Genomic DNA, 14,683 nt, shown 5'->3' on the forward strand with positions numbered 1-14,683 from the left:
TCTTCACTGTCAGATATCCCAGCACTTTTATGGAACATACTATTGTGTCTTGCAAACTGCAATAGTGAAATCCCCAACCAACCCTCTGTCCATCACACCAGCCAGGAGGCTCAGCAGCAGCGTGGGACAGCTCGCTTCTCACACTGAGGCAGAAGAAGAGGCTCTTCTGCACAAGAGAAACAAACACTTTCCAGCCTGGAAGGAAACCAGTGACTCAGCGCTGGCTAGCGGGGATGGAGAACGTGTCAGCCAACACCGAGTCATCAGTCCCTCTGCCAAATGGACAATAGCCCGTCTGTTCCCTCTGGAGAAAGGCCTCTTCTCTGAGAGCACTGGGGGGCAGACACTGAGCAGTATTGTTGCGACTGGGTGAAAAGTTTACTAGTGCAGGGGAAACAGTATGAAAAAATTATCATACGCAGTAGTCTGGAGTTCAACAGGCTATGATGTCTAATGCAACTGACTGGTAGTGTGAGAATGAGCAGAAGACAATCAAGTTTACAGCTGTATTCTAGGGCAGATAGAGCAATGGACCTACACTTGGGGGGAAAAAAGAAAAAGAAACATCGTTTCATAAACAGATGTCATTAGGAGAGTAAGGAAAGCTGCAATTATAAATACCAGCTGTGAAACAAGTGTAAGATTTCTGACACCACTTTTGGTGCCTGGAACTTCAAGTTCACACCTCGTAGGGCTTCGCTCAGCTCTCCTATCCCTGAGCACGTGTGACTGATTGCAAGTGGGCTGTAAATCACTGGCCTTTCAAACTTTTACTGTTACCTACACTGGATGGCCACGAGAGACCTTATCTATTTTTCCTAAGAATAAACTTGCTTCTTTCTTGCTGGCCAATCCCCCTGCCATAGGCAGAGACACCTCCCCCTAGACCAGGTTGCAAAATAAATAATATATTCACTGCTTCCCATCAATGGGCAGGAGTTCAGCCATCTCCAGGAAAGCAGGGCTCCATCATGCCTAACGGTTTCTCAGGAGGACAAATGCCATCATTCCAAATGTGCCCTCCCTTCTTCCTTCTTCCCCCAGCTTTATATACTGAACATGGCATCATACAGTATGGGATATTCCCTGTTCCAGCTGTGTCTCCTCCCAACTTTTTGTGCACCCCCAGCCTACTCCCTGGCAGGGCAGTGGGAGGAGCAGAAAAGGCCTTCACTGCTGAGCTACAACCAAATAGACCACTGTTTTACCAACACTATTTTCATCCCAAACCCAAAACACAGCACTGTACCACCTGCCAGTAAGAAAGCCAACTCTATCCCAGCTGAAACCATGACACAGACTGACATTTTCTGGTGTTTGTTATTCTTTTGTTTCCTGGCCGTGTCTCCATTATTATTATTATTCTTTTCACGTGAAGTAGGAAATTTTGCTACTTTTTGTGGCCCCTGCTGTGCATGCAACCGCCCAGATCAGCACATCCCTGGGTTGCTGTGGATGAGGCAGAGGCAGGGCCACCCACCTCAGCTCTGTGCAATGTGCACAACCCAGACAAAATCGGATGGCTGCCCCAGGGAAGGCTGTCCCTGGATGCACTGTGGTCAGAGGAAAGATGCTGGGCTAAGCAGACCAGGATGGATACCCTTACCTTCCTGAAAACTCCCATCAAACGCACAGACAATGGACACAAGCAAGGGCTGGGAGTCCACAAAGGGAAGGCAGAAGCCAAACAGAGAGAGGAACAGCTGCAAAACCTATTGAGCGCTGCCATGCAGAAAGGACCCCTGTCTCCCCTGCTCCAGTGTTCAGAAAGTGAGGCGCTGCTCAAAAATTTTCCCCACGTTACCAACAATTATAAAATGTCCAAAAACCAACAAGTGATAATGAAAAAAATGCACATGCCCTCGTGGCAAGGAGAGAGCGAGTAACTTAACAGCGTATCTGGTGTGTGTCTCCACCAGATGCCCCGTGGAGGGACATGTGCCCTGCTCCCACCACACACCGCCCCGCAGAGCCTTGGGGCTGAGCCAGTGGGCCGGCTTCTCCCGGGGCTGCACAGCCACCTCCACCCAGCCATGGCCTGGCACGGCTGCAACACTCACTAGCCCGGTTTTGGGGCAGCGTCATCACGGCTACACCCTCCCCACAGAGCTGGCCCGGAGCACAGGCCAAGAGGAGTCAGGTGTGACAGCAATCACAGAATTGTCTAGGTTGGAAGGGATCTTAAAGATCGTCTAGTCCAACCATCAACCTAACTCTGACAAAAAAATAAATAAGAAATAAGCAATAAAAATCACGACACCATATTCCCGAGGATCATGTCACATCTTTTGAACACCTCCAGGGATGGTGCCTCAACCACTTCCCTGGGCAGCCTATTCCAATGCTGGATAACCCTTTCAGTGAAGAAATGTTTCCTAATATCCAATCTGAACCTCCCCTGGTGCAACTTGAGTCCATTTCCCCTTGTCCTATCTCCTGTGACTTGGGAGAAGAGACCAACCCCCACCTCTCTACACCCCCCCTTCAAGTAGTTATAGAGCACGATAAGGTCTCCCCTCAGCCTCCTTTTCTCCAGCCTGAACAACCCCAGCTCCCTCAGCCTCTCCTCATAAGACTTACTCTCCAGACCCCTCACCAGCTTTGTTGCCCTTCTCTGGATGCAGTGCCTGTTTTACCCAGCGGGGATTCCAGCCTTCGTCCCCCATTTTGGCAGCTCACCATATGAATCCAGCCGGCGTGAAGTGCACGGGGGGGACCTCTGCGCTGGTGTCTCCCTCCTGCCAGGACAGGCTGGGAGCAACCGTCAGGCTACTGGGGGGGTGGAAAATGACATCATGGGACACGGCTCCTCACTGCTCCAGGCAAGCCCGTGAGCACTCTGAAGACACGGAGGATGGGCAGGGGGCGGCACGTCATCACTGATCCCATCCTTGGGGTGGTTGTTTATAAACAAACAGCCTAAAAGAAGCACAGGCCCAGAGGAGTTGGCTTTCCCTCAAAGCTTCTTGCACCTTTTGCCCACTCCTTCTCTCCTCCCAAGCCCTCCATCCCCACCATCCCCTCCCGCACTGCCCCAGGCCTGCCTGCTCAGCTGTGGCAACCCAGGGGGCTTTGGTATGGTTCTATCAGGGAAAGGCTTGGAAGCCTTTGTGGTTCTTTCTAAGCCTGCGGTGAGGCAGCAAGTGCCATACGCTGCCCATGGGATGAAGCACAGCCGGAACGGGCAAGGGGAGGCTGGGCAGCAGCCAGCCTGAGGTGCCCTTACCCTGCAAACCACTTGTGCGCCCTAAACCTTGTTAAATACCTCCTGTCAGTCAGGGTCTTCAGGCTCTCCGTTGGGGAAGGATGTGCAGAAGATAGCCTTCACACATTCACTCTTCCTGCAGTGCGTGGATCCACCCATCCCACACGCCACCCTCCTGGAGTACACCTCCCCAAGGAGGCTGTCACCAACCCAGAGGTGTCCAAGCACAGCAGCAGCTTCTGGACACTTGAGAAACCACTCACCTGACCAGTCCCAAGGGCTGAAGGTGCTCGTCGGGGACGACTGCACATCTCACATCACTTGCAGGGGCTCCATGATGACCTCCTGCCTTGAAACAATCTTCCACCAGCAAAGAGTGAGTAAAACCAGAGCAAACAAAGCAAAACAAGGACAGGGATTTATTAGGACCAATTTTTGTCTCTTCATGCCTCAGTGGAGCTGGTGTCAGATGATGGTGACTTTGGCTCCCTGCCACTCAGCCAGGCATGAGCGCTGCCCCTGGCCAGCACTGGGTGACTCACTGCAAGGTCAAGGAAAACTACAAAAGGGTGAAACCACCATTTCCTTACTCCTGCATGAACAATTTCACATGCTTTAAAATACCTGTTGTGGAGGCTTGAAACAGATTTAAAGTCTCTCTTCAAATTTTGAAACTTAACTTTTACCTGAATTGAAAATATCAGCGTAAAGGGCTGCATTTCATTTTTCCTTGAAATAACATGTTGTTGCCTTTCTAGCAACAACTTACATCATTTTGAATGGATTCTAGTACTATTTTTGTTAACTAGACAAAATTATATTTTATCTAGCTGCAGTTGCAGATAAAATCAACTGTTAGTTGCTTGCAATTCTGAAAAACTTATTTCTAACATCTACCATTTCTACCCCAAAAGTGTAGGCAATTTTGAATTCTCAGAATAGCTTCAGTCCTGTTTCCACTTGCAAAAGTGCAAGTGTCCTCAAAACTAAATCAAACATCCATCCCTTGAGAGCTTCCATTTGATGATGCTGAAGAGCATTCTCAGAAAAAAAAAGTCAATTTGACCCTAAAAAAACACTTTATCAGAAAAAAAGACTCAAGGAATTTAAAGAGGAGAATATGCAGAGGTTGTTGCAGCAGAGACTTCCACCACTGTGCTTCCTGAGGTCCCACTGCTGCAGGGCCACTCTTCCGAGCACTGCGGCATCACCGGACCTCGTCTGCTGAAGGGATTCTTTAGGGAAAAATAACTGGGAACTTCTCCGGAGTATCCTGGTTCTCTGGACCTCATCTGAGGATGTTCCACCTCAGGACCAAGTGATGAAATTGCTTTCGCTGTGTGCTCAACACAGATTTCAAGCAGAGAGTGAACAACCTTTGAGGTACTAAACAGCTAAAATGACATTCCATTTTCTCATCTAGCAGTAATTAAAGAACATTTCCTGCAGCAAACCACATCAAACCAATGCACTGAGTTGCCACGGTTCCTTCACCCCCAATCCTAAGGGCTCAAGGAGAGTACGAGCCCCTCAGAGCACGCTCATCAATTACTGAGTCAGTCTGAATCACTAGAATTAGTATTTTATTGGCATTTCTTTCCCCAGACCTGTGCAAAGCTTGCTGATTTTCCATTGCTTAATCCCATCTTAACGTGTTGGAAATTCATGCACATACTTGAGAGGTTGCAGTTGTTTCTGCAGAATGACAGTCCTTTTATTTTTCAGCGTTTGTTGTTCAGTATACAGCTGCCTGATACACTGGAGCTAAGGAAAATTGGGGAGAATGATTCACAGTAAAATTTTGAGAAGTCCATTTCTTCTAAATCAAGGCAGAAACAATTCTCGTATTGTCCATGATCAGTGACTAAATTCTACATTATTTTAAATTTACGTAGCACTATAAATAATCATTAGTGACAATACTACTATAACCTGAAAATAAGGCAGGGGCAAGGCCTGATCTACATCTGTTTTATATTTATAGTGTTCATACTTGTATATTATTTTATATGCATACACTCCTATAAAACAACAACAAAATAAACCTGTCCCCACAACAATAAACAGGGTATATTGTACAGCTTGTAAGTTATGGCATACAGTAAAACCAACATAACGTCCCATAGGTCATGGGATACATTAATAAATAGACAATGATATATTAATTTGCAAATTTAACACAGAATTTTAAAAGAGGAAGTAAAATACTACATACAATGGGGCTCATACATCGTTACTGCTTTTACTCCACTTTAAAATAATGGCACTTTCATGTCATGGGAAACTTGGAAGCAATAAGGTAACGAATCACAGTCAACACATACAGTTCAGCAGAGATGTAATATTTTTAAGAGCAACCTGAATTTTTTGGAGTGCTTGAGTTTGTAACCCTGAAATAGAATTGTTCACATTCAGTTTCTCTGCCTGCCTAATGTATAGAGAAAAAAAAAAAAAGTACTTAAAGTACTTGTCTTATGGTATTCACCAGCTTTGCTTTTTAATTCAGAAGTTTATACTCAAGCTTATCGCTTTGCCATTGCTCTTTCCCACCAAACCAGAACCAAGCCATGGAGACCTTTGGTCCATCCCACTCACACAGCGGCTGATGTATTGGCTTTTAATGATAAGTGGCACCCTAAGTATCTAATCACTCTATATATAGTATTTAAAACCCTAAACTACTTTGAAACATTCATATATTTTACCTACTGCTAAGCTGGCAAATATGATTTAATTACAAGATAATAGCTTTTAAATCCACTGAAGCCAAGATATGCCATAATATTCATACAACTACATGAATATAGTTGTACCTAATTCCTAATTTTGCAGTGCAGCCACTGTCCAGCAGTAAGTATTAGAGATGTGTGTATGTACATCTGTAAAGAGAAAAGGAGCAAACCAGTGTTGTGGATGGACTTATGCCTGCTACCCTCATGCTTGCTGATTACATTTATATTAGAAACAATATCAGGAGGGGACTGCTGTGGGAAGAGAAGCACAAAATGCTGCTCAAGAAGGTCCCTAGGCAGATGGCCTGGTAGGCAAGTGGTAATGTCGGACACCAAAGGGTATTTTTGATCGCTGGGGCTGCTTGTGCTTCTGTTAGTCATGGCTTCTCCGGCTACTCGCAGAGCGTGATGGTGAGGTCTAAGGGGGTGGCTGCACAACAGTCATCAAAACTGTTACACCTGTCTGTCGCACCAGACAACTTGTCCTTCAAGCTTTGAAAGAGACAGGAGGCAGCTGTGGGGGCCGAGGGGTTAAAGGCAGACGGTGATTTTCATGTCCAAGTTAGAGTAAAAGAAACACTATGCTTCACACTGCAAATCAATGTTTATTTTACCACAGAACCATCAGAATCGACAACAGGGTGCCAGAGTGCATCTTCACTAATCTATCCCATAACACCACAGGAGCACAATTTTCAAAGACACATATTTATACATCTGGTAATCACTTTTGTCCCCATTACTTACTTAAAGATTAGAAACCCTTTGGGTGACACATACACACATTATTATTTAAAAAAAAAAAAAAAAAAGCAATACAAATTGTTTTGTTGCTGTCAGAAACAGCGCCAGGCAGTTTCACCATCATCGTTTCCTGGTCCCGCTGTTGCCACTGACAGACTTACTGAAGCTCCTGCTCATCTGTGGGAAGTGGACAGTGGGCGTTCTTTCCGTGGGGCCGTACAGCCCCAGATTCCTGGCCGTGGCCGACTTGCGAAGGGGCTTGACGCTGGGGAAAGGGTTGAAGACTTGTGGCTTTGTGTTGGGGGGCTGGGGAGATTTAGCCCGGTTCCCGCTGTCGCTGGATGAGCTGGAGGACTCGGACAAACGCGGCTGGCTGGAGCCACGGGGTGTCGACTCCGTGTGGGTTTTGCTGTCTGAGGTGAGCTCCAGAGCTTCCAGTTTCAGCTGGACCGCCGCCATGGCCGTACTGCTGTCCGGAGAGACTGGCTCAGACGACCGCCGGCCCGCTTGCTGAGTAGTCCTGTCATCCAAACCACCTCCTTCTCCAAAGTCAGAGTGTTTGGAATTCTCCTCCTTTGCACCAGGACTACTTGTCTTACAGCTGTCGCTCTGCTCGTCTATCAGGCCTACGGTATCCCCGTAGCCCAGCTGGCCTTTGGCCCTCGCCATGTTCTTTCGATGAACCCGGATGTGAGTGCGCCACGGGGAGTTCAGTTTGGTTTTAAGATCGTCTTGGGGAATGGGAGACATCTTCCCCGTAGCGTGACTCGGGATATGAATAACAGCGTTTTTGAGAGACTTGTTATTCAGTTTCATCTTCTTTCCTAAAAGCAGGTGGTTTATCACCGGGGAATGGTTCACCTGAGAAGGGAGGAGGCTGGTAACTGGCCCTTTGTCTGAAAAAAAGTGTTCAAAAGAAACACAGTGTTGTTAAAGAACAAAACAAATTAATGTTCTAAGGATCCACCACCAAATTTGATGCCTTTCTTGAGGTTTGTAGGACTGACTGTTATTTAGGAAAAAAAAAAATAATAAAAAAAAATTACTAAATTTCTCTTACATCTGGGAATCGAACACAAAGCTGTAACTTCTATCATAAAGATTTCCTGTCCTCCCTCCCTGCTTCTTATCTACAGGTAAGTCCTGAGACAGGAATGCTAGGAAAATAAATCATTTGGAAAAAACATGGAAAAAACAAAAGTAACTTCTTACTTTTGAGGACTGAACTGTAACTGATAGTTTAACATTAATATTAGCTTCTGATCTTTCTTGTCTCCTTCATTTCTCTTCCGTTAGAGCCAATTCAATTCCTATACGAGGTCAGTCAAATAAGCCTCTCTATGAGGCTTGTGTGACTGGAGAATGGATCATTGTATTTTTAATGGATAAACCACACCAGCTCTTTTCTATTTGGTCCTCTTAAACCAGAGCAGTAGACTCAGAACTAGGTAATTAGATGACAGTTTGATTAAACCACAAGCCCAGCCCCGCACCATGATTAGTAAGATTAGAAAGGGGATGGGGGTTGGCAATCCTTGGGAATCAACATTTTACTGCTTGCACTGTTTCTGCTGGATACAGCCTTTGTTCAAAGCAAATACTTCTTCAATATTAAAAAAAAAAATTCTTTACAAATCATGGTAATGTTAATGAAAAAGTGCAGCTGTATGTATTCAAATGCTCCTGCTAGGATAAGTTTAAACAGTCTAGAAGAGGAATAAAAATTCTCCAGGGTGACCAATCTCCATGGTTCAATGCTGACTTAGAGAGAGATGGTACCTAAGTGGGGAGGAGCGAGTGGGGTGGGCTGTGTTCAGGTTGAACACCCACTGAAACCTTCAGCTGCACCTTCGTGCCAAGCCCCACGTTGCTGAGTTCGCCAAGTGGAGAAATAGAGTCCACAACACAGATTGTGAATAAATGGACTGAAGTCCAGCTCAATCCTCACAGCAGTATTGTTAAGGCTACATAAACTGTCAGCCACAATGGAACATCTAAGCTAGTTCTTCAGCTGCATAATTTGCCATGCCCAGATGAACTCAGAGGAGTTGGGTAACATGGACCAGCAAAGAATCAGCCTGACACTTGGTCTGAAGCGTACTCATCTCCCTGTTTCCCTTTTTCCAGTGCATCAGCATGTCAACTCCAAGAATGCCAAAGATTTAAAGTTTTTAATCAAGGAGATCAACACAATGCACCCAGACAGCAAAGACATTTTTAAATACCATTGTTCAGCTGGTCCCTGGGACCTAAAAAAATCCCAGGATCGTCATCTTCAGATCCTGACAAAAGAAGAAAAAACATCACCTTCCCATTAACAATCTGTTCATAAATGTTTTATTACTAATGTGTTACATACCCCAGTCTCTCTTGTTTTGTCTATTTGCTTAAATGTAAAAAAGTTATTTGCCCTGTCTCCTGCGATGACGTCAGCTTGCAATAAATCAGTAATGAAGCATGTTTTGGTATGTTACCTGCTCTGATATAGACATGGTGAACCTGCTGTTGCTGCTTCTTCTTTATCCTGGAGTATTGCTTTTTCAGTGCATTAATATCAGTGGTCATACGCTCCATCATCATGCTGTTAAAAGCAGCGTGATACTCGCTTCGGCAAGAGTCTATCGCTCCTGGACTTAATTCTGCAATGTTACTGGAACCCAGACTTTGTTCTTCATTCTGATCTGCACAGAGTGGGAATAAAGTAGAGATGAGGAGTAAATTGGAATTGGCATACTCAAGAGTTCTGCAGATAATCTACAAGGGAAGCTTATGTTAGATTCCTATTGTCTTATTTAACTGTAGTCCTTAATTAAAAATTTATTATCATATGCACATTTAACAAAGCTGCACTATTTATAAGAAGTATTACATTTCTAGAACTTACGCTTAAGAATGGCAAGGGTTTGAGAGGAGTTTAAAGAGTACCAAAGTGAACTAACAGGCAATACAAAGTTATAAGCACAGTTCTCCAATTACCCAAAAGTACATCAAGCCACCACTAACATAATTCAGAAACCGATTATTAAAGACACTCAGCTGGTCAAAGAGGAAGCTAACAAACAACACAAGTTATAAAATACCTTACAGTCAAGCAGGCGTGAGATTAAGCAACTGACCTAGTGATACCAGCAAGAAGCACCAAAGAAAACAGTTAGAGCACCACAGGGAGAAAGCTGCAGTAGCAACAAAAGGGAGAGGCTCAGAGCAGCTGAGGACCAGGCAACTTGAAAGCATCTCGGATCAACAGCTGCAGAGCAACCAGCAGCGGGGCAATTTATTTTCACAGCTGCTTCTGATGCACCACCAAACTGGCACTCCAGGGTCAAGGGGATAATTCTTTTTCAAGGGATGTTTGTTTGTCTTTGGCTTAGTTTGCAGCTGCAGTTTGATGTTCTGACTGAGCGCCAGCTTGAAGCAGCAGGTAGAGGCTTACAGTCCCTCAGGAAAGGAAAAACCAAAACACCACAGCAATCAAGAGGAAAACTGCAGCTTATAGGTCTCAGCAAAGCCAAGCCACGAGAATGACGCTGTGTAATCAGCTAACAGGGACTGCTACATCAGTCTGGGCTTTCTTGTGGGGAAGGTGGGGGCGGGTTGGGAATAAATAACTACAGCCTCTCCCGAGATATCATAAAATCACTGCTGATCCATTACCATTTCATAAAGGCTGCTGCAAGTTAACAAATGATCCGCTTTTCTTGTACGGATCAGAACTTTGTTCTGCTTGTAGAGCTTGCACAGGTGAACATACAATTCCGTCAGAAATTTTATTACAATGTGGAGGGATTTGAAAAATAGTGACATTTTGATAGAACACCCTAAACCACAGCCCATTTTATAAAAATATGAACATATCCAAAACATGTAACAATCTGAAAGTTTAGCCAAAAGGGTAGTGAAAATGACCTACAGAATTCACCCACCACTGACAGATTCCAGTATTAGTCATGCATATGCTCCTAAAGGTTAAGATTATTTATTTCATGTACACTCTTCTAGAAAATGATGACTACGTAACCGCTTTCTTGGAAATAAGCATGGATTTAGGGTGGACTTTCTTTCCAAATTTGTGCTGCTTTTTAGCAGGTGGGCAACACTACGGGGTTGATTTTTTAACTATTACTGTACCTAAATCCTTAACCCACACTGTCATGTATTGTATACATGCAGCCTTCAAACTTGACTTTGAAGACATCGTCACGGACTGCAGAGCAAGTAATTCAGTACCTGCTGTAATCTCTACTCCAGTATAAAACAGTTTTCATAGGGACTTTCACAAAGGAAGATACAGACAATTTCTTCAAGGTCATGCAGATTTAACTATGTTTTCCAAATGAACAAAAGTATTTTTACCTTTCATCTGTTTTTGGTATTTTTGAAGCTCTGGTGCCAAAAACCCACTCAATGGTCCAAGACAGCCAATTGCATTGGCAATTGAGTCTTCATCATCTAGGTCATTCTCCTCATCACTGTCTCTGGTTCTGCCTAGCCTTCTGCCAAATGAGAACATAAGAGAAAAAAGAAAGAGACATTCTTAAATATGATCATTACCAAACATCTTTATGTTCTTTAGGAGCATACAAGGGAGGATGCCACTTACCTTTTCACTATCTGTGTAGGGTAAACCCTATATGCCATAAGCAGTCCATTTCAAACTTACCCTGAAAGTGAAGTTGATTTAACTGCTGCAGGGAAAGGAGTAATGTTGTATGTGTACTTCTCCCTTAATTCTGCCAGCTGAGGGAAGGGAAACTGAGCCATGGTATAAACAGTCTGGTGGGGGAAAAAAAAATGCACTTTTTAAAATTTTTGCTTTAACAGTGCTACAAAAGATTTTCCCATGAACAGACTTTCACAGTCTTGCAGGATTAAAGGCTACATGTTTGCATGTGCTGTAAGAAAATGGAAATGGTCTAGTTTTATGATTCAGTATTTGCTGTAAGAAAAATAAAGACTGACTCACGAGAAAACTACCTGACATGAAAAACTACATAATATGAAATGCAGGGTCATTTTCAACTCCTGTACTTATTTAATAATCATTGTCAAACCTCTCCTTGCCAGCAAACCAGAAATCATCCTCCTCCAATTATGATTTCACTTACATGAATACCTCATTGAGGTCTTGGGGATCTTCCAGAAGACCTGTATTTCTGCTCAAGTATTGACCAAAGTATTGACACTACCACAGACAGGAAGGAGCAAATCCTCACTTGATGTGGACAGTTAACAGATCCATTACTTCACCTGAGCAGCCCCAAGAGCTTGTGTGAAGGAAATCACTTCAACACAAAAGATATGGGCAAAGAAGAAGCACCCAAATTGATCCAGCTAACTTTTCTCAATTTCTGGGTTTGATTGTTGTTTTCTAGAGGGATTTTTGGGGGGAGGCATGGGGGGGAGTGTAGCAGTGGCTGGGTTTATTTTTAAAAGACATTTGTTCTGTGGTGAACAAAGAAACCTCTCTGCAATTCTCTGAACTCGGTACATAGTCCCTAGAACTTTAAACAAGGCCATAAAAACCTCTAATACCTTTTATTTACTTCAATACTCAGAATTAAAGAAGATAAATAGTTGCAAACACATTTGCTTTCAGCATTATTTTTGCTGTAGGTCTTTTTGTAATAACAGAATGTGTGCCACCAGCCAACCTGGCATAAAGACACATCATATTCATTGTAATACCACTGCTGATTTATTCCTACATATTTCCCCCCTCTTTTGTACACTCACAACTATTCAGACTTTCAAATAACTGACACACAATTTATCGGGAGTCTCAATGTCAGAGTAAAAAGAAAAAAATAGCCACATATAATTTCTCATAGTTTCTCTGAAATATTATAGCTTTTCCCCCGTCTTGAAAATTAAATGCCTTCCAAAAGACAGCAATGAAAAAATTTCTTACAGCTATTACAGGAAATCTTCACTTTCTTTTTTTTCCTGCCTGTGCTATTAAATCAGATACATTTTCCTCTGAAGGCAAACTGCCTCAATTAAGATGAAAGGGAATTTTGAACAGTTTCTACATAATCCATTCTTGAACTGTGCCTTGTCTGTGCTAAATACACTAAGGAAAATCACAAACATGAATTCTGTATTAGACATTTCCTGACAGAAGCTTAAAAAAAAAAATAATTTCACCAACAGTAATGATTTAAGCCATGAGGAGCAGGAAGGACACTCCTGGCTGGATCAGGCATGGGGCAACAGTGCAGCTTAACAGGCTCCTGCATGAAAATGCCTTTACAGCTCAAGCCATGCACAGGCTCTAAGGCAAAAACCCAGGGCATGAATCGAAGCTTTGCCACTCCATGAAACTGCAATGCTACTGTGAAAGACAAATATTCTCTAGGGCCTGAACAGTGATATCCCGGCAGTCTACCAGATGAAGGAATTTTATGATCTGGAGAAAGACCCACCTCTGGCCCAACATGCCTGCCTGTTTGTTTGATCTCCACCACACTTTCCTGGATTCCACCCACCCCCACCATGTCTCAACTCTCTCCCTTCACAGAGAAGTAGGTGTGTCTGGAATTTATTTCTACTCTTTATGTCAACAGCCTTTTCAGGTAACTTTTTCCATATGCTAGTTACCCTTTAAGTGAAACAGTCGACTCTGAGCCCTCCATTTACTCCTTGCACCTACTGTTTTAGATTATGCTTTTAGCTTTTGCCTGCCTCCAGTCTGTGTCTCTTCCAAACCCTGTGCAACTCCTTTCATTTAGCATGCACATTTTTAACTTAATTACTTGTTATCAGATTATAACTGGAGGCCTCACTTGCCACCTGGCTACGAGATCCACAAACAAATTTTATGCTGATGCAAGTGCCACTGGAAATTAAAAAAATATCATCAATCAACACCCGTGATCTCCTCACAGCAATGCTTCAGAGTCAGAGCATCCTGTTCCTAGTTTGTACACGGCCTTGGGTGCCATTTGGTTAATTCTGGTGAAACTGTGCCAGGGGGAAATAACCTACACATATAGAGCATGATGCAGCCAACCTTATTATAGTTTTCTTTATGGCCATAAGGGACAGATTCTGGAAATAAAAAAATAAAATAAAAAAAACCCAACAGAGACAGACAAGAAAAAACCTTCTCTTTTCACCTCAAATCAGTAGCATTTGCCAATCCTCTGCCTTACCCTAAAAATGCGAAGCCATCTACTCCCTCAGCAGAATAGCATACAGAAGGTTTTGGGCTGTGGCTTCTAGAAGAGGGTAAGCAGTTTTGCCTTTGCAGACAGCCCAAACATACTTATCTAAAGAGCCACCCCACCCTGGTTTAAGGCTCCTCTCTTCACTTTCACTAAGACAACAAAACAAAAAGCAAAAACAAACACATAAGAAAACAGACAAAGTGCTACTGAAGTAGAAAGTTAACAGTGAACACCATCAAACTAGGGCAACTGCCTACAGGAGATAGTCTAAAACGCTAGGGTTCTGCAGAGGGATTAATCCCTGTTCCCCTCCACCACAGCAAACACACAGGGATGCCTCTCCTTTTCCTGTTTGCTTCTCACCTCCTCTATGCTGGGATGTTTCTAGGCATACAAACTGAATTAGTTTAGCTGCTCATAAAAACGCTCGCTTTCAGGAAAGGCATGGAAGTGTGTACTCTGTCTAGCACACGCTGCTTAGAATATCTGCAGACACCTGGCGTACAGCCTTCTGTCTCCATGTTAGAACCAAAGGTTATTAATAGGCCAATAAAATGACATTACCAAATACCACATTTGTTTACTTCTAGTCCTGAGTACATACTGGGTCTAACATCTGATGTGCACAGCACTTACCCTTTATTTACCTAAACTGTTCAATGTGGAAAAGGAGGAAGCTGTAGGCTTGCTTGCTCCTCCAATCCCCCATGCTCTCCTCAGCACATCATCATAAGAACTCTTGCCATGCAAGGGACAAAGCTGCAAAAGCTTTAAGCCCTCAGTCCTAGGTATGTGTACTGTCTGCGGGCAGGCGTTTTTAATGGTAAAACTTGCAC

General features: G+C 43.7%; 1 protein-coding gene across 2 annotated transcripts in view; it reads right to left on the minus strand.

Moving 5' to 3' along the window:
- Positions 1-4,771: 4,771 nt before the first annotated feature.
- TBC1D30 (TBC1 domain family member 30) overlaps positions 4,772-14,683 on the minus strand; it is a 30,809-nt gene continuing 20,897 nt past the window's right edge. The window contains exons 9-13 of one of the 2 annotated variants that reach the window (XM_014964126.1): positions 11,342-11,454; positions 11,035-11,174; positions 9,156-9,362; positions 8,907-8,963; positions 4,772-7,577 (exon numbers count right to left, since the gene is read on the minus strand). In XM_014964126.1, the coding sequence (XP_014819612.1) occupies positions 6,802-7,577; positions 8,907-8,963; positions 9,156-9,362; positions 11,035-11,174; positions 11,342-11,454 (1,293 nt within the window). In that variant the 3' untranslated portion in view covers positions 4,772-6,801. The remainder of the gene's footprint in view (positions 7,578-8,906; positions 8,964-9,155; positions 9,363-11,034; positions 11,175-11,341; positions 11,455-14,683) is intronic. The other variant, XM_014964127.1, reaches the window with a different exon arrangement.

This window comes from Calidris pugnax, unplaced genomic scaffold (assembly GCF_001431845.1).
Source record: "Calidris pugnax isolate Ruff unplaced genomic scaffold, ASM143184v1 scaffold44, whole genome shotgun sequence".
Taxonomy (NCBI): domain Eukaryota; kingdom Metazoa; phylum Chordata; class Aves; order Charadriiformes; family Scolopacidae; genus Calidris; species Calidris pugnax.